The 26,342-nt window shown below is 41.1% G+C and overlaps 2 protein-coding genes across 2 annotated transcripts; both read left to right on the forward strand.

Annotated features, from left to right (window-relative positions):
• The first annotated feature begins 62 nt into the window (after positions 1-62).
• poll (polymerase (DNA directed), lambda) lies at positions 63-6,541 on the forward strand. The gene is made up of 9 exons (XM_050045230.1): positions 63-120; positions 983-1,126; positions 1,314-1,611; positions 1,876-1,993; positions 2,159-2,497; positions 3,004-3,177; positions 4,430-4,558; positions 5,217-5,385; positions 5,489-6,541. Exons 2-9 carry the CDS (start codon positions 1,012-1,014, stop codon positions 5,848-5,850), a joined length of 1,704 nt encoding a protein of 567 aa, XP_049901187.1. The 5' UTR covers positions 63-120; positions 983-1,011; the 3' UTR covers positions 5,851-6,541.
• A 676-nt stretch (positions 6,542-7,217) lies between these two features.
• On the forward strand, positions 7,218-26,048 carry wbp1lb (WW domain binding protein 1-like b). Its single transcript, XM_050044480.1, has 4 exons — positions 7,218-7,592; positions 16,667-16,769; positions 20,584-20,745; positions 23,142-26,048. Exons 1-4 carry the CDS (start codon positions 7,506-7,508, stop codon positions 23,975-23,977), a joined length of 1,188 nt encoding a protein of 395 aa, XP_049900437.1. The 5' UTR covers positions 7,218-7,505; the 3' UTR covers positions 23,978-26,048.
• The last annotated feature ends 294 nt before the right edge of the window (positions 26,049-26,342 follow it).

Below are 26,342 nucleotides of genomic sequence, written 5' to 3' on the forward strand. Positions count from 1 at the left end.
TCTAAAAAGACAATAGATAAATAAAAATAAAACAATAACCCGGAAGTGAAACATTTAAACGGAATGTTGTCCGGTTTGGCTCTTCGTGTTTTGTGTACGCATGGTTCCATCTGAACAGGGGTAAGAGCCAAAATATTACACTTTTAAGAGTTTTATGCTTCAAATATTAAATTATATTCGGATATGTTGAAATAACCTAAAGCTTAATTTAAATATTGACTGAAAAAATAAGTTAAAGCAGTCTAATTACCGACCGTTTGCTCGTTCTAACGTTATAATAAGCTAAAGCGAGTTAGCTATCACTAACTATATATCTTTTTTCTAATGTATGTTATTTTTTGTATATAGTTATATCACATACAGATTTCTCAGCCTGTTGTACGAAGCAGAATTAACTGCTGTGTAAGCTAATGTTATCTGGATATTATTTACACTGAGGACAAGCCCAGACAGCTCCCACTTCCTGCTAGTCTGTGTCCAGATTTGATACTATGAAGGCGTCAATCAAATTGCAGTGGTGACATGACACAAATTACCTTTACTTTGGTACTGTAACCTTAAAACAAATTTGAGGTCCTTGCAGACTGCTACTTTACTTTCAACAGAAATGGTCATGTTATCAGTTATATTGTTTTGTTAATGTAGATTTTTCTTAAGTAATTAAAATAACCTCTACCTTGATCAGATTCAACATTTAAATAATAATAAATTACATACAGATTAATGTATTAGTTTTATAAGATTAGATAATATAAAGATATTCAGGAATATATTGACAGGGGGCACGCTGTCTGTGTATTGAAGGCAAATAAAAACCTAAATTCAGTCAGTCTTTCAGCGTGAACCTACTACATATTCAAAAACTGTTAGACTTGTATTGTAGTGCAAAATTAATAGTACACAGCTCATGTTTCAGATTTGTGTGTGGGTTTTACTCTTCAAAGTTATACATAACATCACAATTCTGCTGTCTATGTCACAGGCCACTGGCGCCCCCCTACAAGAGAGAAGATGGAGCCTCGTCACGGGATTATGAAAGCTTTCCCCAAAGTTAAAAGAGCCAAAGTGTTCCAGGAAAAGGATGCACCCCCAGTGAAGAAGAAACCTGACGAATGTGAAGTCACAGGTTGTTACTGTGTGTGAGTGTATGTGTGTGTGAGAGAAAAGTTAGAATAATTGGCCTAAAAAGAAATTCTAAACTTGCGTAAAAGACATAGATTACAAAACACAAAAAAACACAAAAAACACAAAAGCAGAAGCCAGAAAAAGCAACATGTTTGCTCATTGTAACGCACTCTTCTCTTTTGTCCCAGGAAACACTTTTAATGGTGTCACAGTGTACATCCTGCCTGCTGGAATAGGAAATGCCAGATGCCAGATCTTTCAAAGACAAATTCAGCAGAATGGAGGACAGACAGAGAGTTCACTGTGTCCCATTGTCACTCATGTTGTTGTGGGTGACAACATGGACAGCGACAGGGCTCTGCGTTTACTGAAAGTGGATTGTATGCCCTCTGGAGTCCAACTGGTGAAATGCATGTGGTTGAGTTTGTGCATCAGTGAGAAACAACTGCTGGATGTTGACAGCTACAGTCTTCTTTTACCCAAGAGGTAAGTGACCCAATAGTACTGTTTCAGAATGCTCATGTGTATCTGATGATGTTTCCAATTTATCACATACATAGACTTGTGCTCGTTAGTTCACTACAGAGAAGTAAGCCATAGTGAACATTTATCTACTTTTCACTTGTAGGTCACATTTACCCCTTAAAATTAAAGTATTTACAAAACTGTGTGGACATTGAGGCAGCAGATATTTGTAAGAAGATTCAGTCAGTCCTCTTACAAAGTTTTTTTTATTTTTTCCCCGTTTAGGGAATCTGAAACACAGCATGAAAACATTAAAGAAGAGTTGCCGAGTGTCAAGCCTGCTGTAGAAACTATTGTAGAGCCTCTGCCTGATCAAACCAAGCAAGACGAGACCATAGACACGGTAGGTTTCCCGGTCATGTTTACAGGTTTTACAGGTTCTGCAGACTTTCAGTCACTAATCATTTGGCACAATAGGGAAACAGAAGCTAGACCTTGAACACATGAAAACAACAAGTCTGTGTGCGTTGGATTGTTATTATAGTTTAACATTCCATTTCACTCTCAGACATTCCAAGACACCAAAGAGGAAGTGCAAGGAGATGAAGATGGGGTCTCTCAGAATGACCTGGAAGCTCTCATCACTGGCCAGCACCCCAAAGAGCAGACTCCAGGCCCCAGCCTCGACCCCGGTTCAGACGCCGCTGCTCAGAAGGTGGTCTCAGGGAAGTGGGTCTGTGCCCAGTCCTCTCAGTCCAAAAGTAACAACTTCAACAAACACATCACAGACAAACTGGAAGTGCTGGCCAAGGCCTACACACACCAGGGGGACAAGTGGAGGGCGCTGGGCTACTCCAAAGCTGTCAACGCGCTGAAGAGTTACCACAAGCCTGTTACCTCATATCAGGTAGGCTAATGCAAATGCTTGCAAAAGACATACCATGCAGGATTTTCCAAAAAAAAAAGTATAGACTCATATAGAAGTAATGCCTCTCAGTCATCACTTATGACCCACTGGAAGTGTGTGGCGGTGTATTATTTTGCAGAGACTCTGCCCTCTGCCTGGCTTTTCTTATTTTCTTTGCTCGGGACGTTTATGGGTGTGTACCCTAACAGCGCTTATGTGAGCTCAGGGCTTTATATAAAAGGTAAAATAATGCAAATGTAGCGAAGCGAAACACCAAACAGTCAATCTGGAGTTGGCTTTTACTTTTACTTTCGCTGGTGATTGGGTTTACACTAACCAACAATCCTGCACAGTATGCCTTTAATGTTATGTTGTTGGTAGTGTCAGTAATGTGTATGTTTGTTGGATATACTGTATCAAGTACTTTTTGTTGCATGACAGGCAAGTATACAAATTATTTTGGGTATGTTCCTTTTTGAATAAGAACCTTTATTAATTTGTTGTAGGAGGCTTGTCTGATCCCGGGAATTGGAAAACGCATGGCCGACAAAATTGATGAGATCATGGAGAGCGGTCACCTGCGGAAGCTAGATCACATCGGGGAGGCTGTGCCAGTGTTGGAGCTTTTTACTAACATCTGGGGTGCAGGAGCTAAAACTGCACAGCTGTGGTACCAACAGGTAAGACACAAAGACACACATTAAATTAGAATATTTCAGGTAACAGGTTTTATTTACCCGTAGGCTACTCATATCAAAGTACAATTTACAGCTTGGTGAAAAGATAACTGCGGCTAGTAACAGATAATAGAAATACAGTCCAGATTGGTCCAGATTGAAACTCTGGATAAAAGCTGTGCTGATAAATCAGCCGGGCTGATATAGTACTGATATCAGTTTATTGCGTAGATATTGGTGTTTAGGTGTACATTGTTTGATAAGTAACAAGGACTTGCAGAAAGGCAGGTTACTAAGAAATAGTGTCTTCCATACATAGTTTATCCGCCAGAGAGCATGGACAAGTTTATTTCCAAACTGTAAAAGACCCTCTCACCTAACTCTTATATAACTCTTTAAAAACCAAATTTAAAGGGACAGTACACCCCCACATCAAAAATACATACTTTTCCTCTTACCTCTAGTGCTATTTATCAATCTAGATTGTTTTGGTGTGAAGTGCCCTCTGTTGGAAATATTGGTCGTAAACTCAACAGCAATGTCTCTTTTCAGAAATCATGACCTGGTTACTCAAGATAATCCACAGACCTTGTTGTGAGCAGTTTCATGTAGGAACTATTTTCTCTCTACTGTACTACATCCTCCAATTGCACCACTGGGCAGAAGTATAGCATGAATCTCTACATCCTCCAATTGCACCACTGGGCAGAAGTATAGCATGAATCTGCCTCTAGCTCACCTAGCACCACTGAGCTAGCTAATGTTACAGCTCAGCCGAGGAGGACGCCATTAATGTTTACATCTCGAACACGAACCTCTCGTCCATGAGTAGATGCACTCTTCCTTCTGCACAGTGATGCAGGCGTAGGTTAGTAGGAAGAAAATAGTTCCTACTTGAACTGCTCACAACAAGGTTTGCAGATTATTTTGAGTAAGCGGGTCATAATTTGAGTTTTTCAAATGTACTTTTTTGGCGCTTTTAGCACCACAGGCTCAGTGCCATCTAGTTCCACTCTATTAGTGAGAAGACAGACATCTCCACAGCTGATCTTCAACATAAAATATTTGTTATATTATGCATTGCATTCATCAGAATCTGTAAGGAGTAGAAGTAACACTGTGGGGTAATTTTTTTTTTTTTTTTACTCCTAATTAGGTTGATAACTAAGGAAAGAAGGAAACAGAAGGCAACTGTCTAATATACAACAGTCTGTATTCTTTGAAGAATTTCTTTAAAATGTTATTTGTCTTCCAGGGATTCCGCACACTGGAGGACATCCGCACAAAAGCCCACCTGACCAGCACTCAGAAAATAGGACTCAAGCACTACGACGACTTTCTGGATCGCATGCCCAGAGAAGAAGCAGCAGCCATAGAGAAAGTGGTAATGCGTCTTCATTTGCCATGTATGATTCTGTGATGATGACTGCATCTTTCACCACTTTAATATGTTAAGTCAAGAACAAAGAGGTGAGATATCTCTGAAAAAGATTCTCCCTCTAACCTTCAGTAATTTGGAAGCAGTAAGCTTGAGGTAGGAAAAAGTTTGTGTCAGCTTTCCTTGACTGGTTGATAATGGGAAAAGCAGACTGTGTTCTCACAAAGTGGAGCATCCCAAAGGGGAAAACTAACTCTTGAAACTCAAAAAAGTAGCTGCATCTTAAGTTAGCCAGATACCTGTTCACTCCAGAGCGTTGAGTACAACGCTAGTTGTTTTCATATTGTATTACTTGGATTTTCTTTTTCCTTCAAAGCTGCCAGATAGAAAGTGCACGTTAGATAGATGACTAAAGCATGTGTACTCCCTCAGGCTTGTCAAAATAATATGTGATGCTTTAGAAAGCCTACCTCCCAGTATTTGGCTGCAGACAGGTAAGAGCTTACTTATTTGCCAGTGGCATGGGGAATACAAGAGAACATACAAAATAAACACTGTGCTTTTCTATTATTGAGAAGCCAAAGATAAAAAACAAAACGAAAAGAAAACCCTCATCACTCTCAGATAGATGACAGCCTATATTTTGTCTCTCTTTTGGGTGTAGCTGAAGGACGCGACCCATGCCATAGACCCAGGCCTGGTGGCGATGGCATGTGGCTCCTACCGTCGGGGAAAGGCCACATGTGGAGATGTTGATGTACTTATATCTCATCCTGATGGCAAATCCCACAAGGGGGTTTTCAGCAAGGTGTTACAGATCCTCCATGACAGTGGTAAGCTCCTTCTTCTTTAGCTGTTAAGGATTTTCTCATGTCTTATTCGCAGGTTTGTTTTCTTGAAGTGAAACCTAAAACAACCCAACTGTTTATTTCTAAGGCTTTTTAACAGACGACCTGGTGAGCCACGAGGAGAATGGCGAGCAGAAGAAATACTTGGGTGTGTGCCGTTTGCCGGGACCCGGCCACCGCCATCGCCGGCTGGACATCATTGTTGTGCCCTACAATGAGTTCGCCTGTGCCATCATGTATTTCACCGGGTCGGCACACTTCAACCGTTCAATGAGAGCCCTGGCAAAGACAAAACACATGAGCTTATCGGAGCACTCGCTGAACAAAGATGTGGTGCGACAGGGTAGCGTGAAGGTGCACGGCGGCGCTCCCTTACCTACACTGACAGAAAAAGATGTATTTAGTCTTATAGGCATACCATACAGGGAGCCTCATGAAAGGGACTGGTGATGAGTAGGTGATGAGTAGCCAATCACTAAGCCAATCAGAATGCCTTAACTGGTTTTATAGAAGAATGATGATGATGAATGATGACAATGAACACTGCAATCATGCTCAACAAACAGTTTTAAGAATGTTTACTACTCAATAGATCATGACTTGAATGCTAATTTTATTTTACAGTTTAAAGGGCTGGGTTCACTCAAATAGCAATAGCAATAGCAACATAGTTTTCCTGCTTAACCACACTTGTATCTGTCCTCGTAGACTGTTTAAGTGGAATGTGCTGAGGTTTTGAGATGTCCACCTCTGACACTCCTGCTGCCACCTCAGTCCAATACAATGAATGTAATTTTGCTGTCGGGTCAGTTTCTTCAACAGAAGGTAGCTGGAATAAGCTGAGTAACCAAGAACATTGTTACAAGATAAGTTGCTGTTAAGTGTTATATCGATTTGTGAAACGTCCATCAGATAAGGCTGGCAGCAAAAGTTTCAAAGGTGAATATTTCAAAACTTAAACAGGTAAATCCAAGACTATGTGCAGGGCTAGATGCCACTAGAGATAAGTGGAAAATATGTGATTTTGCAATTTGAGTAAACCGGCTGTTTTAAAGACATTTTAATATAGGAGATGCTTGATACTGTATTTATCTGAGAGATGAGTAATGATAATAAAATACACCAGAGAGTAATAATAATAGCAGATCTGTTCCTGTGTCTTGCTTCGGTGATCAGAACTGTGCAGTTGTTAATTGTTGCTGGACAGCTACGACTCAGTAGTATAGCGGGTTGTCCACTAATCTGGAGATCAAGGGTTCGATATCTGGCTCCTCCAGTCTGCATGTCAAAGTATTCTTGAGCAAGAAACTGAACCCTAAATTGCTCCGGATGGCTGTGTGAGTGTGTTAAAAACTGAGTAGCAGGTGGCAGCTTGTATGTTAGCCTCGGCCAGCAGTTTGTGAATGTGTGTGTGGATGTGACTCATGGTGTAAAAAGTCCTTTGAGTGGTCAAGTGCAAGTCCATTTAGGACTAAAGTTTGGAAGACAGTTCTAGTTGGAGTATAAACTGGCTGCCATACTACAGCTTTCACTGGCCTTTCTGCACTCACTCATCTGTTTTTACACTGACTACCAGCAGGGTGTAATACGGGAGGATAAGAAAGTTGAAAGGTCATGAGGCAATAAATGTCTTCTGAACATGTGTTCCCATAAACACGAGAAGGGGAACCCAGGAAGATAACAAGCCCATGCACCAGAGACGCACCGATCAGTGATTGGTCAGTCCCATCCCAGCTGGCCCGGACTGTCCAATCGCGCGTCAGTCCGCAAAACCAGTGGCGATCCACGCAATTGAACGCCCATCACGTTGCGCACATGGATCGGGTCGAGGTGACCACGCCACACCCAGCAGACCGAGGCAGAGTGGCTGTGCTGAGGGAACGGCTTGTGTAACAGCTGTATGAGCCAGTGGCACCGACGGCAGCCAGTTGCGCCAGCACCGTGCCTTGTTGAAATGTCCAGTACGCAGAGGAGGCGGCGCATGCAGCGGCCTCTCAGCGCCACAGGGGCCGCGAAGTAGTTGAGGATACTCGGACATAGTTTGTGAACAACAGCGTCTTCATGTGTGTGTTTTTTCGCCGGAGCTGTAGCCACTTCGCGGAGGAATGAGAGGCGCGTGTTCGGCTGTTAAAATGGGATTGTTTTTGCACGCGGTCGGCTCTGTCACCCCCACCGAGTCCGCAGCAGACAGGGTAAGGTTGAACAGACAAAAACAAGGCTGTTAGCTAGCTAGTCACCCGGCTAAGTTGGCAAACTGTCCAACTTGACACTTAATGCTGTAACAAAAAACAAGCCCATTAATCATTACATAATATTATTTCTACTGACGTTAGGCATTAGCTTGTTTTAACTCTACTTTGCTGTCAACAAACATGTTAGCACACATGCTAACTTCGTTGCTAGCTGCGATAGCTAACGCACCTAACTAGCATTGGTGGGACGCTTGTGACTGAGGGCCTTGCTCTGTTGTGTTTATGGTAAAGGTTTGACTTTTAGCCAGAAGTGAGTTGCATAAACATTAGAAGCAGTTCTTCAGGTATGAATGCAGCCACACAGGTAGACATAACAACTAGCACGCTACTTGTACTGTTGTATTAGCAAAACAGAAAGTAGGGCTAGGACTTAATGGACTTAGTAGCTATTGTTTGTCAAGATAATGTTAGTTGTTATTGTCAGTGTGTTGACAGTTACATTGTTATAACCACCCCCTGTCATTTGACCCAGTCATCAGCTCATCTGGCAGTTCTGTCCTTTATATAAATCAGTATTTTAAAGATGATAATTACTGTGTTATTATGTGTTGTGTCCTCTTATGTAGTGCAGACTTTGAAGTGCAGCCTCCAGGCTTTCTCCTTTCACCTTTATAATAAGTCACACCTCTGCAGATAAGCCTGTTAAATGTGACAGAAGTAACATTCACATGGATTTGTAGGGGATCAGAGTTCAGTTTTTAGTTCTGAATTAATTGTACTGCAGTTATACATTGCAAAAGTCCACAAGTCGCTCTTCAATCACTGCTTCAGTTTGAATGAATTTACACTAAAACCTCTAAGGAGGTAGAAATCAGAAATCAATCTCAGCAGTCCTGCCTTTTTGATGCTACATGTTTTGGAGACAGCTCTGGTTTCAGTATTACATACTGTTATGTTTTTTTATGACGACGCGTATGCATGCATGATTTGAGTGGGTGGTTTATTGTAGCTATATAGGGTCCAGTACTGCTCCCTATCAGCAATTGACATAGTATAGGGTATATTTATTTAACAGCTATTTTTAGGATTGCTCAGTGAAAACCTAAAGGGCATGCTTGAGGCAGTGCATTGAGAAGCACTAAATCTGAGGTATATATTTTTAGGGGGGCATGATGAGTATGAATCTACAAAATTGCATAGTACTTTGTGACTGTATGTGGAAACACAGCAGATTTAGCAATGTGTTGTATCAAGCGTGTTTGACTTCCAGCAGCGTGAGTAAAGAGATACAGAAACAACACTCTGCATTCTTGCATCTGCATTTTTGCTGAGTACACACTCAACATTGCATCAGAACAACGTCTTCATGAGCTAGGCCAAAAACATTTTCATGATGATCTAGATTTAGGCCATCATTACCATCCCCATCTGCTTTCCTCTGGCTGGACGTAAATACAAATGCAAAGCGATCATTGGTATGCTACAGTGTTGTGTTGCAGTTGCTACCGTGAGAAAGAAGGGAGAAAGCTTATCTGGTGTCACCCATATCAGGACGCAATCAGTCCTTTTCTACTAGATTTCCTCCTCTTAGTTTTATTAGCATCTAATGTGCTCAGATATCTCTGTAGGTTCGCTTAGTACTGGCTTTTTAAGTTCCTCTGTGGTCGTGCTAAGACATCAAGGCACAGAAGTCACAAACTCATGGACTAAGATCGATTTCTGCATTTGTTTTTCTCAGCAGTGGCCATTGTTATCATGTGCAATATCACGTGCTGTGTCTATCTATTTGTTGCACATGTGTGAGCGTAAATCATAGTTATGTAACACATACTTGAAGGCAGGTATTTATCATTATTTTCAGAAAAACTGAAGTGGTAAAACTATGTCTTGGAACAGAGGTATGTCATTTGTTGGTGCATGTAAGGCTGATGGCCCTCGGCTGCTGGGAGACTGTAGTTGCATCACATGGCCCTGAGCTATATCTGTTATTTGCATTCACCCTGTAAGGCTTCATACACCACAGAGTCAGCTTTATTTTATCTGTGTCACAGTATTATCATAAACACTCAATGATCTCTTGTTGGTCACACTGTCAGACATTAGCTCTGTTCTCAGTAGCAATTCACAGCATGAATTATCTACTTCATTATTCAGTCCACAATTGGAAAAAAGGTCCCATTCACTCTCAAAGGTCAGTGGCTCTATATAATTTTTTATTTAACTCGGCATCCTTTGTAAACTCTATCTACAGCCTGCTTATGTAATATTTCTTCTAGTTTTATCAGCTGGTACATCCACAACATATGAATTGTTTCATACTTGATCTGTCAAAAAATGCCCACTTCCTGTGGAACTTTGTCACTGTGATGCATTCAGGGGCTGTTGTCTCAAAACCTTTACAGCTTCTTTCTTTCTTCATTCAGCTGTTTATAGCACCAATGTTAAACAGATGTTGACTGTTGTTTCTTTTTTCACCTAATACTTTGACTAAGGAAGATTCACAGTGGTGCAATTTGGTCCGCTTTGAACAAACCCTGGTCCGCTTCCACGGATAGTTTGTTTCATTTGGGGTGGTGTGAACGCTCATTCGAATTCTGGTGCAGATCAAATGAGGGAACCCTGGTCCGCTTGAAAACTGGGAGTCTCGGTTCACTTGGTGTGATTCGCTTACAGTGGGAAATGCAAACAGACTGTCCAGCGAACCAAAGAGAGTAAGTGACGTAGAGTGCAGTGCATTTTGGTGTTTTTGTGGTGACCAAGCCGGCTGAAGGGGATGGATTTCCGTTTTTGGTCCATTTTTGGTCGATGAGCCAGGTTTTCTTCTTCCTCGTGCTTTTTTTCTTCCTGGTTAGTGGTCGTTTCGCGCAACACCGCCCCCAAACAAGCAGCTGTTTTAACTGCATGACGTTGTCCAGGCGTTTTTTAAAAGTGCAGTGTGAAAGTGAACCGAACGGAATGAAGGTGTGAAATTTTTCGGCATTTCCCCGCCCAATCGAACTGAGTCCCCCGGACTGTTCTGGTGTGAATGCGCCCTAAGAGCTTGTAAAGCTGATTTGATTACAACAGTAAAATAAAGCTAACCTATAAGTCAGGGACCCTTGTCACCTTCCACCACACACTCAAACACACATCTCAAACTAAAATACCATGTTCTCTTTTACTCAGGAAAGTAAGGACCATTATTTCTTTAGCCATTTTCAAATTTCACCAGGGGCGGAGCCAGATGATGTAAACATTTGGGACTCAACCCAAACCTAGGGGGGTCTAGGAGCATCGTCCCCCTGGGGAGATTTTTTCCCCATTTATGGCAGCTTACATGCACTATTTTTTAAGCCATTTGATATACAGGAATGTCTAAACATTTGCACCTCATTTGGGAAATACATGGTCGTTGCCAAGGGGGAAAAAAAACTCTTATTTTGTATCTAATTGTTCTCCAACTGTCTTCATCATTCTGGAGCCAAAACACAACAAATGTTGAGGATGAGTAATTTTCACTCCTGCCACCTAAAAAGAGGCAAACAAGTGTCTATTGTTACTGTTTGTAAGTTACATAACAGAGGAACAATAGGAATTTGGCATAAACAGCACCTTGAGACCTGTTTTTGTCATACTGTGCTGGAGTAGAGTTCACACAATGAATGTTGAGCTTAGAAACCTGCTACTATTTACATATGCCATAATAATCTGGACAGCTACTATTGCAAATCATGGATCCCCAACAATGCAAAGTAAATAGGGTCCTTAATATCTGTGTCCGCACTCTTGATATTTTAAAAGCCTAAAAGATTCAAGGCTTTTGAGAAAACATTTGTGGCCTCAGAAGACCCTAACCCTTCCACCCCACTCCACCTCTGGTTCGTACATCTGTGCTTTTTATATAAAGTTTCTTATGGACAAAATGTTCGTAATATGTTAATGGATAAAACCAATCTTTGTGAAATCTAAGTAATGGTAATCCTGCGAGGTATAGCTCAGAAGTCTATCATGAATGTTTAGCTTGACCCTACCTGTGACCCCTGCCTGAAGTATCTGGCTTCAGGACGCCGGTCATGTCAACTTTAACTTGTGCTTAGCACCAGTAGTTTTATGTTAGAGCTTGACGTTAGGCATTTGATAGTAACAGCTAGAGTTTGTCAGAATCTTGTGTCTAAACGTGCTGGCACACATACAGTATGTTCGAACTTTTTGGTAAAGAAGGCTGCCTGTGTTTGTTGACCTGACCCGAGTGGCGTTTTGTTCTGCGTAACCTTGATGACTATGAAAGAGCACCTTTCATTGTTGCAGGACAGAATAATAAATAAGGGGTCAGCGAGGTCTTTACGTGCATCGGCTAACTTGCCAAGTCCTACAGGCCTGTGCTAAGTGGATCAACGCTGACTGTGCCGTCAGAATTAACCAAGAACTGTAGCCACTTATCTCCAGGACCAGCATTCGATAGTCACCAGGGCATTTTTGAACTGCTCTCATTGTCTGCTCATTTCAACAGCTTCTCATTATTAAGGTTTATTATTTTCTAACGCAGCGATCATTTCTGGGACAGTAACCAAATCTCCTTTTTAATCTGGCAGTATAGCATGAGAGAGGCTGATTGTTTCATTGTTGCCTGTCTGGATGGGAGACAGAGGAATCTCGTCTGTCCAGATTCTTTGCTCGGTCTGTCTTGCACTATAAAAGCCACTCAGGGGTGATCTCTGATGAGCTGTTTGATTGACACCCTATCACCTCATTTTTCCTGCTGCACAAGTTAGTTTTACTTTCTGGAGTCACGTGATGGTTAGAGATTAGATGGAGCACTTTTTCTTTATGAAAGCCTGTTTACGTAGTCCCCTCAGTACTCGGCTATCTTTATACAACGCAGGCTGAAGACCCAAACACTAGATGGTTATCTGTGTTGAATTGCAAAAAGCACTCCGCCTGCCAAGTGGAGAGCATATGGTGGAGAGTAGTTAGTGAGTCAGTGAAAACAGCTGAAGTTATCAGAGACAAAGTGGAGGAACAGAACATCGTGGTTTTATTACACAGACAATCAAGCCCCTTTACGTTGCGGCTGTTCTGTTATTTTTTTTAAATGTCATGTTGATAGGGTTGAAACAGCTGAGAAGTGACTGATCTGTCAGGCTTGATTTTGTGGCCACATTTGATGTTAGCAGTTTGGTTTGAGCTGATCTGGTGTGTGAGATGAATCATTCCTGTGTTACTGCTCTGTGTCTGGCTTTCTCAGGGCTTTTCTTGCCGTTCATTCCACACTTTACACACACACGTCGCACCGCTCTGTACGCCGTATTATCACGCAGCGGCCCCAGCTAGGAGCTCGCCCTCCACTGCTGCTTGGAAATTTCCGTAGAGCAATCCTTGTCCACTGTTTGGGCCTGGATTGGAGTGGGGTGAGGGTGTGTGTGTGTGTGTGTTTGTGTGTGTGTGTGTGGGTTGGGTGGACAGAGAAAGAGAGAGGGAGGCAGGGAGAGAGAGAGTGAGAGTATGTTTGAGAGCTGTTTGACTTCTTTTGTGGGATAATGACCCGTGAGGTTGGAGGGACTTGTCTGGGATTTTGGACCCTGGATCATCATGCCTCACAATCTGGGACCTGCACTGGTAATCTATAGAGAGCAAAGCTATCCTATAGAACTTTAGCTAGCTAATCATTAAGCTAATGTAGAAGAAGGAATCTGAGGGATCTTCCTGGAAAAATACATAGACCTTTCTCCTGAGAGGATTTCGATTACAGTGCTCCCTTGTCTTTTGGCAGTATGCTGCTCTGTCCAAGTCCTTTCACAACTTTTCACTGGTATGATGGAAACGCTTAGTCAGGCTGACTTTTGATCAGGCGAAGCTGGCACTTTGCTATAATAACAGCTAAAATGTGTAACATACTGTTGGAGACACATTGATTTTGGATGAAAGTGCACTGGAACATCTTTTGGTTTTCTCTAGTTCTGATCAGGCGTCAGCTAAACTTAAAGGTGAAATTGTGTGTTAGATCTGGAGCAACGTACTGAGTGGTTTTGTGCTGGCTGCGATTCAGAAATTTGCACTTGATATGGGCCTTTGATGAAATTCAAGCAGCTTACCAGCACAAGTGGTTGGGACTTGTTTACTCCATAGCTAAGTATAAATGTTGGCTACAAGATATCTGCAGTGTTATTATTATTGCTCAAAGATCAGGGCTGGACATGTAACAAATGCACTGTTACAGTCCTGTACTCACTGTAAAAAGTATGCACTTTATACTAATATTTATAGCACACTGTTTTTTGTGGTGAGTATATAAGAAATCAGCAAACTTTATACTTTTATACTAACGGGAAATAATACCTTTGCTATCAGACATCAAATATGACTATAGAATTCCTCTGAAAAATAAACGGTAACGTTGGTATTTTTCAACCTGGACCCTATATTTCCATATTTTTGTATCTGAGTGACTAATTGGCACAACAATTTTTGCTAACAGGCTGCAGTGTAACCCCCGCGGGCAACTGAGCTACATCAATTTATATCCACTTAAAGGGCTTGATTTTGCCCTTAACAGGCTCAGATTGTTATTCAGTGTGTCTGACAACGTGTCGGAAAGGATCCCTACAGAGACAGACCTCTTCGTTGAACAGTAAGATCCTTTTTGTTTAACCAGAAACAGCCAGAAAACGGTATAGTCTAGCCCACCAGACTCCATTGAAATAAACAGTAATTTTATTATCGTAAAACACACTTAATTAAAAGTTCATAGAAGCAAAATAAAACTGAAAATAGCTGTCTTGGTTCGTCTCTCCACTGTCAACAATCACCAAACCTGGTGTGGTTGAAATAGACCTTTAATTCACCCTGTTAAATTTTAAAATGCGCTGGCTCCATACATGCTTAAATTACTGTTTATTTAAATGGAGTCTGGTGGGTTTGGTAATGGCGATTTAAGGGCTGTTCCTGGTTAAACAAAAGGATCTCATCCTTGAACAAAAAGGTCGGTCTCTGACAGGATCCTTTCCATAATGTTGCAAGACACTTAAAATAATAATCTGAGCCTGTCAGTGCCAACAACAAGCACTTTTAGTGGAGGTAAATTGATGGTGCTCAATTGCCCACAGAGAAAAAATTGCAACCGGTGTTGCTGCTGCTGGTTGTAGCATTCTCACTCAATACTGGACCAATTTCAAAAATTGTGTTTCCCATTAGTCAGTTAGACACAAAATCAAACAATTGGGTCTAGGTTGAAAAATTACCAAAGTTACCCTTTACATTTCCTAAAGAGAAAGGGTTTCTCTTTTTCACAACCTTTCTGATTAATTTTAGTTCGTTCACAGCCTTGAGTATTGCCTACGTTTCCTTTTGTGGTTTGCACTGTGGGACCATAGTGCACGTACTGACTCTCTTTGAGCATTTTTTCAGTGTTTACATACTACACACCATGAAACCTGCTCAGAAATATGTATTTATGCATGAAACTGGGACACAGTGACCTTTCCAGGAAACTGAAGAAGAACGTACGTGATGAACTAGCTCCAGCACAAATGAAATCAGAAATAGGCCTTTGTCATCAGAGACATGTTGCCATGTCACTGTAGGAAAAGGAAGAGTGTAAATAATAAGATTAGAGCTGCTTCAGTTTCAGAGTGCTTGTATCGTGCGTGCTGACTCACTGCCACGCTATCACGGCTCACTGGGGCACTTGAATAGAACGGAGACATTGTCAGTGTTACCTGTAATGTCATCAGTGCTATTTGCAACAAAATGCAAATAAAGAGAGGACACTCTAGAAATGATGCAAGAAAGTACCATCAGTTGTAAGTGGGGCTGTTTGATTATGGCCAAAATCTCATAGTCATGATTATACTGCACAATATTGAGATAACAGTTATTTAACACTATGACTTGTTGACTTTGGATACATGGATTTATTTAACTTTAAAAAAGAAAGTCTTTTTAACATTGGATTTTCTTTAAATTTAAATAATTCAACTGAGAAACAAAGTAAATAGATAAATAAATGAAATAATTAATGGATTATATATAAACATGGCGCAAGAGGAGAGGAAGAGACCCTGTGCTCTTGGCAGAAGAGCAGTGGACTGCAGTTACTCTGAGGATGCATGATAATAGATTAGAATATATTTGAAAGTATTTTTTTTACTTTTTCCCTCATGGTCTGAATTAATCACTAAATTTGTCACTGGCTGCTTTATGGAATAAAGTCACTAGAGAGTCACCAAGTTGTCGCCAGCAACACTGAGCGCACCACTGTAAAGGAAAGGTGTGTGCTGGATTTATCACATAACAAAATGAGAGCATCATTGCAAAACAGAATGCAGCACAATAATTGTTTTTATCTAGATTATGCTGTTGTCAAAGCCAAAATCAGTTTTATCCCCACCTGTGAAAACATGATGCTCTAACGATGACGGTTGGTTCAAACCACTTCAGTTGTGTGGACTAGGTAACAACAAGGGTTTGAGTAGTCGACCATGAAATTAAAAAGGAAAAGAATAAAACAAGATAAAGCTAGATTGAAACATTTGAATTAAAATTGAGAGGCTCGAAATTAGCTAATTCCACCAGGAAAATTACTGACACCAAATAAAATTGAATTAAAAGATTTTATAGCCTTAGTTAACCATTTCATTTTTCATCATTATCGCGCTCAACTGAGGTGTGTAGTGTTGAAGAGGCTGAAAGTACACAATGTCCTCGATATAAAATCATGTGTCTCTCCTTTATCACATACTTGTTACTCAGCTATACTTGTTATGAAGCTTCTGACAGCAGTTGACTGAACCAGTTGTGATTGAAGTCATGTCAGTGTGATGAGGCCAAATATTTCCCAAACCAGTTGTGTTTTTACTTTGTAGTCGGACTCAATGTAGAGATTTCGTTTTACTTTGGCAACAAACACTCTTCCTGTTGATCAGTTTCAAACAGAACAAATGTAATTTCACACTGTGTGATTCAAAAATAAAACATGAAACCTGGTTGGAGGCTCTGTTATTTTATTTTTTATTGGCACTGCACTGTGTAACCGGATGCCTTGACATGGAGTATTGATAATACTTTCCTTTTAAAGCAACACTGCTTCTCTCTTGCAGAGCCTACTGCACTGTGAAGGTGTCAACAACCAGAGCTACATCTGTGAGTCGGGACACTGCTGCGGGGAGTCTCAGTGTTGCAGCTACTACTATGAGCTCTGGTGTAAGTATCCTCTTTTTACTTAATTTATCCTCTCTCTTTACCCTTTCTAGTGATGTGGGAACACAACTTGTCAAACCTTAAATGGGATAGGGACATCCCACCTCTGCCATCTACAATCGAGGGATGGGAGGATGACCTTAACAAATAGTCAAGCATAATTTAACTACCTGGTTCATTCTGTTGTTACTGATGTGCAGAGGCAGGTGAATACAGGAACAAGGAAGAATGTAGAGCTGAAAAAGGTGAATGTCAAACATGATAAACTAGATCACATTCATACAGATTCGTCAACGTCAACCCCTGAACCCAAAGCTCCCCAAAACATTTCAAGGATCACGTAGAATTTAAAAGTTCAGGTCCAGTGGCTCCACCATTTCAGCTGCTGAAAGATGTCCTGTGTTACAGATGAGAGTACCCCCATACAGAACATGGTACAACACTAACCTGTAAGAGGTGTCTTACTTTTTATGAGACTTGTGTGAAAGTAAGCCTCATCCAGGTGGAGAGGTTGACAGCCAAGACAGAGGTACGAAGTACATCACAGCTGTGGCATGACTGACTGAACGTCCCCAAACGGAGTACTACTAACCTATAAAATTTCTGACTGAGCATGTGCACCCACACCTTCACTGGCAACACCGCTACTAAATATGGACAATAAAACGAGGTCAAAGTCACACAACTCCTTCAGATTCAAGGGTGTTCTATGGGAAGTGCCTGATGACGTGACCTGACCATCCCTGGTTTGGCTTCGCTTTGGACTTCAGATCAAATGTCCCCTTGAGGGTGTCAGGTCAACTGAAGAGTTTCCTGCGGCGGCCAATTGATGATATCAGACTTGATTGCCAGAGCATTGGCCAATGGTTTAAATACAAATTCAGAGGCTTTTTCATCTTAACAAAATAGATTTCTACAGTAAAACTATCTACAGCTCTTTGCTTACTGAATGTTGTGCATTTGCTGGAGCTCTTTCCAGTTTGTGAAAATGTTTAAACATCTTAAATAAACTGTAATTTCAAGTATGTGTATGTTAGCTGTACCTCACTCCAATTTTTGATCATGTGATGTCCTGTAAGAACGCATGAGTGCAGTATTAAATGTCTTACTTTACACAAATTCTGTTCGTCAAGCGTCTTTTAAAATTCTATGGCAATGTAGCCTCATTGTTTCATGAAGCAGCCATGGAATAAGATCTTTAGCATGTTCGGACATTATGTCTAGTCATGCTCCAACAGTGTTGCCGACCTGACCGTGTAACCTTCTAAATCGTTGTGTCCGACTCTTCCATTACAAAGTCTTTTTATCGAGGATTTGATCCACAGCAGGAACTGATGATTTGATAGGAGCAAATACTTGTAGCGTGGATACAAGGGTTTTACACTCAAAGAGTGTAATCTTTGTATACTAGAGGAAGTGTGGTTCCAAAATGCAGTAATTGTGCTGCATGTGCTGACGGATTAGCTGTGGTCCATGGTGTTGTAGCAGCACCAGGTTGTGATGTAGAGCAGAACTCCTCGCTTACATCAATTACATTAAGCTCACATGATGGCAACAAATACAGTTAACATTTAAAGGGCAGAAATTATACGATCACAGCTGTAATCTTAAATTATTGGATGTAGTTTAATGACACATTTTGTCTTTAATTTCGGACATTAATTGTGAAAGATTTAGTGGATAATTAAAACTCAGCAAAATGTTCTTTCTACATATAGATAACCTTATTTACCCTATTACGTAACACTGTATAATAAGAGTATGAAACCCAGGCAGAAGAAATGCAGAACTTGTCATGATTCAATGCATGAACTAATGCGGGATGTATCATAATGTCCTGACGCTCATAATGATAAAATGATCAAGTCACTGGGAGTTCATGTAATTAGTTACTTATGGTAACTCACATATACTGCTAACTTTATTTATATGTCACCATTAAGGTTGAAACCTGTTATACATTCTGAATCATGCATTTGATCATTGCCTGCTCACAGAGAAAAATTAAACAGTTTTTTCTTCAGTGAATCAGTCATGTCACATATAGATGATAGTCAGATGCATGGTTAAAAAAGCTTCAGAGTGTTCTGCTTTTAGAGTCGGATCAAATGCATGGTGCGGCCCATTTCTATGTAACTGAGTTCCAGATCATTTGGAGGCGTATACGTTCATGTATGAACCATTTGATGTAACTAGGCAAGGCAAGGCAGCTTTATTTGTATAGCACATTTCATACACAGTGCAAAGTGCCTTACAAAGCAATGAAATATAAAACATAAAGGATACAGAAAAGAATAAAGATAAAAAAGATATGAAAGGTCAAATTTAACGCTAAATGATTTATAATTAATAAATAAAAATAAAATCACCATTAAAAATAGCAAAAGTGCAGACAGGAGGTGCAAAGATAAAATGAGTATTTAAAATGATTAATCATCATCTGGGAGGTTTGTGTTGCATAACAAAACGCTGCTTCACCATGTTTTGTTCTGACTCTGGGGACGGTCAGTAGGCCAGCCCCAGATGTCCTCAGGGTCGTAGAAGGTTCATATGTCACAAGCAGGTCAGAGATGTATTTGGGCGCTGAGTCACAGTGATTTATAAACAAATAAAATGCACATATACGGTAACTATGTTATTGCACTTTGAAGTAAGTTATGCTCTTTTGTTATCCCAAACCATACTCATACTCTTTGTGTCACAATTAGGGCCTATTTATGTTATGTAGTTTTATTACTAAAATGTATACTCATAGAGGTAATTGATTCTCTGTAATAATAATAATAATAATGATGATGATAATAATACATTTTATTTATCAGTGCCTTTCAGGACACTCAAGATCACTGTACATAGAACATAAAAAATTATAAAACATTTGAAAAAGTTAGCAGCAGGCAATGACATTTAGCAGTGATGGGCTTGTTTAAACAGATATACCATGTAGTCCAGGGTTTGACTGTCACACTGTACCAACCATAAGGGAATTATAGCTAGACTGATTAATTGGCCATTATGCCATTATCAACTTAAGCTGAGAATCTCAAATGCTGATTTGGTATATCTTGATGACAGCTCAGTAGAGATGCACTTTACTGAGTACCATATTGTGTCATTCACACTCTTATTTTACAGAGAAACAAGCTGTTCGCTCTGTCGTCCTTTCAGTGAAGTTCCCACATTTTTTTGTGGTGATGTAGTGGCGTCCCACTTATTTCAGACACACAGTAAACACAAACTGGGGAGTTTTTGAAGCCAGTTTTTGTTCCCTGCTTCTGTTTAGACTGGATTCTAGATAGCACTGTTCCACAAATAATGCTTTTGTAGGAAATGAGGACTTGATGTCATATGGAAAAAGTACAGATTGTTCTTAAACAATCACGTCGTGCTGGGATGTTTTGCTCTGGTGTCATACATGGGGTTGCTCCATGGAGATATCTGTCAGTGCTTTGTTGTAGAGATAAGAACGGACTTGGACCTCTCGAGGATGACTGAATTGATTCTGTGCCATAAAATTCATAATGCAACACAGTAAACAAGCATGTAAATGTTTCACTATGTTGGAACCAGATGTTGGCAGTGTTTGATCTGCAGTGTAATGTTTGTGTTAGCAGCAGGCACGTCATGTTACATCATCACAAGCTGGTACAGTTTAACATTATGGATACTGTAAAGCACAGTCCTCCCAGTCCCCGTTTAAACCTATTCATCACCATGTGAGTTTGGTTTTAAAATAGGAAGCCAACAATCACATTTTCTTTAGTCGGAGTTCCACTGTAAACATAACTTGACAGTGTTGATGTTCCCTTCTCTTCAGGGTTTTGGTTGGTGTGGGCCATCATCTTCATTCTGAGCTGCTGCTGCGTGTGTCACCATCGCCGCACCAAACACCGGCTGCAGCAGCAACAGCGGCAGCACGAGATCAACCTCATTGCTTACCGTGAAGCACACAACTACCCCTCTGTGCCCTTCTACTTCAGTAAGAGCTACCACTCCAACACACATGTTCTGAATGAATACCGAGTACTTAAAGCTGCACTAATCAACATTGTCCTACAACAGATTACATACAACCAGACTGCAGATTTCTTCTCAGCTCAGTGTCTCTACGCTCATCTTTTTGGTTTTCCAGCTCACAACTTTACTGTTTGAGTTCAGTCTCACTGTTCTCATCCAGTTTGTCTCCAGAGGGAACAAGCCAAAAGTTTTGATACCCCCACTGTCCACTACCTGGGCCCTATTTCAGAAAGCAGGATTAGTAAAAACTGAGTATGTTAAGCCTGAGATGAGGGAAACTCTTGGGTTCTCCTTTTCACAAGGCCAGTTCAGCGTAACCCTGAGTCAGTTACTATGGCAACATACTCCGTGATAATAGCTGGCAGGAGGTTTGCTTTACAGCAGGTCATCAATTCAGTTAACCTCAGCCCAACACTGCAAGAATAAAGTAAGTTAAAGCAAAAATTTGAGTTGCTGCCAAGTGTGTTTGGGCCCCATCAGATTACAGAATAAGAATAAGAAGATATAGCAAATTATATATTCTATAATTTCTGTATATTAGACACACATTAATGCATCACATTACAAAAAGTCACTTCACATTACCAGTTAACACGCTCTGCAATCTTTTCCTGTGCCACGTCACGCTGTTTAGCTGCAGCTGCTGTATTCAATTTTCTTTCATTTCTTTTGAAGACATGTTCGAAGTCCACATATGCGGTCATTAAATTCTCCAGTTCAGTTGGGTCTGAAATAAGTGGCTCTCCTTTTAACTCCGCTTTCTGTCACTGAAAATCATGTCATCTGCACTCCATTGATGATGGCTTGTGGTGCTCACAGCAGACGTGCTTCCCTCAGGCTGAACATACTCAGAGTTGATTGAGCTAATTCTGATCAGCTGTTCTGGACGAAAACTCAAGAGTTTCTCAGCTCAGGCTCAGTCAACTCTGAGGTTGGGATTAGGCTCAGAGTTGACTGAGCCTGCTTTCTGAAACAGGGCCCTGCTCAGCGCCGAACAGCAGCTACAGGTTTTTTTTCCTCAGAAGTTAGTTGAAGATCAAAATAGACCTAGAAGTAGACGGAATATTCGACTAGTATTGTAAGGTGCACAGAAACATGACAATGCTAATGTTGCTCTGTGTGTGTAGACTGAGAAGATAGACAGAGTGTTTGCTAACAATTCAGTTTGGTGATAATATCAATGTTGTGTTTACAGCTCGGTGGCACTGCCCCCAAGTGGCAAAAAAACTCCAAACAAACAAAAAACACTACTCAGTGACCATCCATTAACGCCAACTAGTGTTTGCTTTGTAATTACAGAAATAAGTTAATTTTATACACTAAAAATAAATTTGTAGTTACCGTCAGTCAAACTATAAAATCTTGATAATAATGTTAAACTGGAAAATGAGCAGAGTGTCAACTTTCTCAGAAGTTGGCATTCTATTTTTTCATGTTGATTTGTTTATCACTGCTGTCAGCCTGAGTGAGTAAATAAGGCCTTGTGCTCTGAATATCAGGTTTAAATCCAAATTGTTGAAAAGTGTAGGTGTATAGTTCGTCTGGTTTGTTCGAGCGAGGTCCTTCACCCCTCTCACCCAAACATTTCAGCTTGGAAGAGCTGTGTTTTTTTACCGAGACAAAGAATTGCCAGACTGCATGCATTAATCATCCCCTTTGTAAATAAATAAATAAAAAGATTTTGAGGTACAGAAGCACTTTTCGATACTGCTTGTATACATTTTTATTGCTTGACCTCATTACTAGGCCGACCAGCTGCAGAGTATGACTTGTAGTGCACCTGCGTCAGGTCTGCTACCGAGGTGATGATGTCATATAGTCCCGTAGCTTCCTTCAGTGTTCCTTGGAAAGAAATATATAACGATAACCCTTTTCAAGGCTGTTAGTTTCTTATCAGCAGTCTTCTGGTTACATCAGACTAGTGACAAACAAGGCAGTTGTGCCTGACTCAAATGTAATGTTTGCACTGACATGTATCCCTGGTTTCACACAGCGTCAGAACCTTCCCTGTTTGCATGCCCCAGTTTTCAGGAAACAGCCAGCATTGCTCTCTTGGTACCTCGCCAGTGTTGCAACACCATCTCGCACAGTGCTGCAACAGCCTTCAGCACAGAATTGACCCAGAAATTAGCTTGTTTTGTCACATTTCCCCCTATTGCTTTGGGAATATTTGAATAGTGGTCTGGGAAGTTCAGTGAGGTCATACTGAAATTTCGAGGGGTCATACAGTGGTGTTTATTTAAAGGAAAAAACGAACCCATGCGAGTATTGCTTGCTTTGTGAAATGTATTAAGTTGTGTCTTTTTTTTTTCAAATTAATGTGCAAATGTATTTTTTTCCCCTTCTTATTCTCTTCAGGGTTTCTGCCAAACTACCTCCTACCTGACTATGAGGAGGTGGTCAACCGGCCACCGACTCCTCCCCCTCCCTACAGTGCCTTACACACAGGCCCATCCTCAGTGGCTTCTAGTCCACTGGCTCCTGAGCAGCAGGAGGGACACTGTCCAGCCATCCAGCCCAGTGCGGTGCCCCCGGTCTCTGACACTCTGTGTTGCAGACCCAGCATAGAGGAGCCGCAGCCCACCACTTTAGACTTTAGGCCAAAGCCTGACAACAAGCCCATGCAGGCAGCACAAGAGTCAGGCATGATACTGCCGTCAGACGGGCTCAATAGTGAGGGACTTACCAGCCAAGAGAAAAGAAGTGGAAGTGGGGACGACTCCTGCAAAGACCCCCTCCTGAAGGAGCTGTCGGAGGGTTCTGCTGAGGACAAAGACCGACTCCCCAATGGGAGGAGGAGGCGATTCACAGGGGACTCTGGAATTGAGGTGTGTGTGTGCAGCACACGTGGTAGCAGTGGATTTAGTGGAGCTGGAGGGACAGGCCAGGAAGGCAAGGAGATGAGGGAGCTAGAGAGCCTGCTGGGGCGTGAGGGAGATGACGAAGAGGAGGAGGGGGAAGAGGAGACGGGCGACTTCTGCGACAGCTGCGGCCATCGAGCCTCCTACAGCGCGGAGGAGGAGCCCGTGTTGGGCGGGGTGGAGAGGAGAGTCGCACGTGGGCCGCCAGGACCTCCTCAGCTGGCTCACCAGATAGGCAGCGCTTCGCTCCACCCTCCGGTGTGCCTCCTCCTCCATACCATCAACGAGCAGGAGGGGCCGCACCACAGCAACAGCACTGAGCCGCAGGGGTGAAACACAGACAACACACCTTCGTGTCAGAGAGGGAAGGAGAGAGCACTTGAGACAGAGCATGGACACATATGCTTTTGTATCTGAGCAAGTGTTTTGTGTCTAAATAGTTTCTGAGTGAGTATTTTAAATGAATGTGCACGTCTTTGATTAAACAGGTGTGGGAGCAGGAAGTGGAATCTCAGCTAAATATGACTGAAATCCAAAGGTTGAGAAAGCCTGCTCGTCCTCACACTGGAACAGTGGCCTTAACCTGTGTATGTTTGGGCGGAACAAGCCCTTTAACAGCCTGTGGCAATCGAGACTTCTCACACTGCACACCAACAGTCCTTTTAGTTTTCCTCTCATGCAACGGAAGCTACTGATACACAGTCAAAGACGTGATCGCTGAAGCTGTGACGTCAGGACGGGACGTTCACTGCCCAGGATGAATGCAGCTCTTCTCACCAGGTGCTTGCAACAATTCTGCAAAGCTATTCTCTGCAGGCAGGAAACCACGTAGTTAAAAAACACATAGCAGGAACGTTTGGATGGGTGCAATGTAGATTTGCCACAGTGTGTGCTTATGCAAACTGATACTGTAGGGACACTAGTACAAGACTGTGTGGGACGTCCCGTTAGAGTTACTCATACTTCTAAAGTGCTTTTTCAGCGATTAAAAACCGCTCTGCCTTGTGTCTGTTTTTTGTTGCTCTCTATCTGCCCCGCTAGTGATAGAGGAGTATAAGTGCATTTACAAATCTTCATGTGAGCAGTTCCTATTTTGCACAAAGTGTATTTATCTTTATAAATGAAGCTGTTAGCTAAAAACAATAAAGAAAACAGAAAACGCTTTCATTAATTCAGTCTTAAATTGCAGTACATGATTTAGTGTCTTAGGATTTTGTTGCGACATCTGTAAGAAATGGACCTCTGTGACTTGTTAGTAGGGAATGCAACAGATTAACTTAGTACAAAATCATTTTTTAAATTATTTTAATAAGTGTTTCTAGTAGGTGCCTACCCAAAAAAAAAATGCAGAACTTTGATGAACAATGTTTTCAGTGAAACTGAGAGACCATTAGAAAGCAGGTACTAAAACCAAAAAAAAGAAAATAAAGCTTTTTAGAGATTACACCTGAGATGGGCAACATCAGACCTCAAACTTTTGTGTCAGTCAGCTCAGTAGATTACCACCTTCACCAGCCATACTGTATTACAACAGTCACACTCTTTGTGTTGGATTTTCATAGTAGCACATTTTACCATGCTTTTGATGTGGTCTTCATTGATGAAACATTTATAGCAGCTTCCTTAAAGGGTCCAAGGCTGATTTCAGTCAAATGGACCAGTGTGATTTTCACTAAAAAGGCTCGTTAACTGTTTTTTTTTTTTTTTAATACCAATGGATGACCCTGCCACTCTAATGCAATTGATCTGAGAGAAGAAATTACACTTCTAGGTAAAAAAAATTATTTAGTGTATGAGTGTTGGGTTTTCATAATTTAAGGGATATTCATCCCCGGGTGTAATGGTAAATAATACCATACCATCAAACAGCTCACACATTGTTTGTAATAAAAGCATTTAACCCAACAGGGCAATTTTAGAACAAAATGTCAGTAACAGTTGCGGCCTCTTGAGTGGAAAAATACCTCTTTGGGGACTGAAGAATGAGAAATGATTAAAATTAATCTAGATTAAAAAAATAAACCAAAACAATAAAAGCAAAGACAAAGACAAGGAAACAAAGAAGCAGATAAGGTGATAGAATAACAGTTTGACAGTTGCCTGAATATCTGTTAACAAGGGTTTGCAAAGCGGGATATTTCTGAGAATCGTGTTTTTCTATGATGGACAAACCGTTCAAGTTAACAAGCAATATTTATAATACTGCACTGTGGATAGAAACAAAGACTGCATAGTTCTGTTAATGTATCTTCTCAGGAAGACTCATCAGTTTGAAACGCTTTTAAGAGCTTGAATGTTTTAGTTCTTAACCTTTACAGGAGCTGTAATTCAGTAGATGTTGATTGATGATGAATGTACCATGAAAAATGCCACTGGTTATATAATGAATGTGCTGTGTGAAACTTTTACAGATTCAGTGATATTTTGTTTGCCCTCTCTGAAATCAACTGGAACTTGGCGATGCTACATGTCATTGTGTCATGCATTTTTTTTTCTTTGTGTGTTCAGATTTTCTTGGAGCACCCTCAAAGCTGAACACAGTGCAGTGTCTGCAAAGCACAAATGTTTCAGCCATTGCTCTCACAGATTTCTATGTAAACCCTAAAACAATCCAACGGAAGATGTCTCTCAAAACTTTGAGCACAAGTTAAATTGTAACGTTCACAGTAAGATGACTGAATCTCACCCATCAATGCCT

Source organism: Epinephelus moara, chromosome 5, assembly GCF_006386435.1.
Source record: "Epinephelus moara isolate mb chromosome 5, YSFRI_EMoa_1.0, whole genome shotgun sequence".
In the NCBI taxonomy this organism is placed as follows: Eukaryota; Metazoa; Chordata; class Actinopteri; order Perciformes; family Serranidae; genus Epinephelus; species Epinephelus moara.

Coding starts and splice junctions, on each gene's coding strand:
- wbp1lb (XM_050044480.1), top strand. CDS start 7,506: ATGAGAGGCGCGTGTTCGGCTGTTAAAATGGGATTGTTTTTGCACGCG. Junction 7,593..16,666: donor CCGAGTCCGCAGCAGACAGG/GTAAGGTTGAAC, acceptor TCTCTCTTGCAG/AGCCTACTGCACTGTGAAGG. Junction 16,770..20,583: donor CTACTACTATGAGCTCTGGT/GTAAGTATCCTC, acceptor CCTTCTCTTCAG/GGTTTTGGTTGGTGTGGGCC.
- poll (XM_050045230.1), top strand. CDS start 1,012: ATGGAGCCTCGTCACGGGATTATGAAAGCTTTCCCCAAAGTTAAAAGA. Junction 1,994..2,158: donor AAGACGAGACCATAGACACG/GTAGGTTTCCCG, acceptor TTTCACTCTCAG/ACATTCCAAGACACCAAAGA. Junction 5,386..5,488: donor ACAGATCCTCCATGACAGTG/GTAAGCTCCTTC, acceptor TTTATTTCTAAG/GCTTTTTAACAGACGACCTG.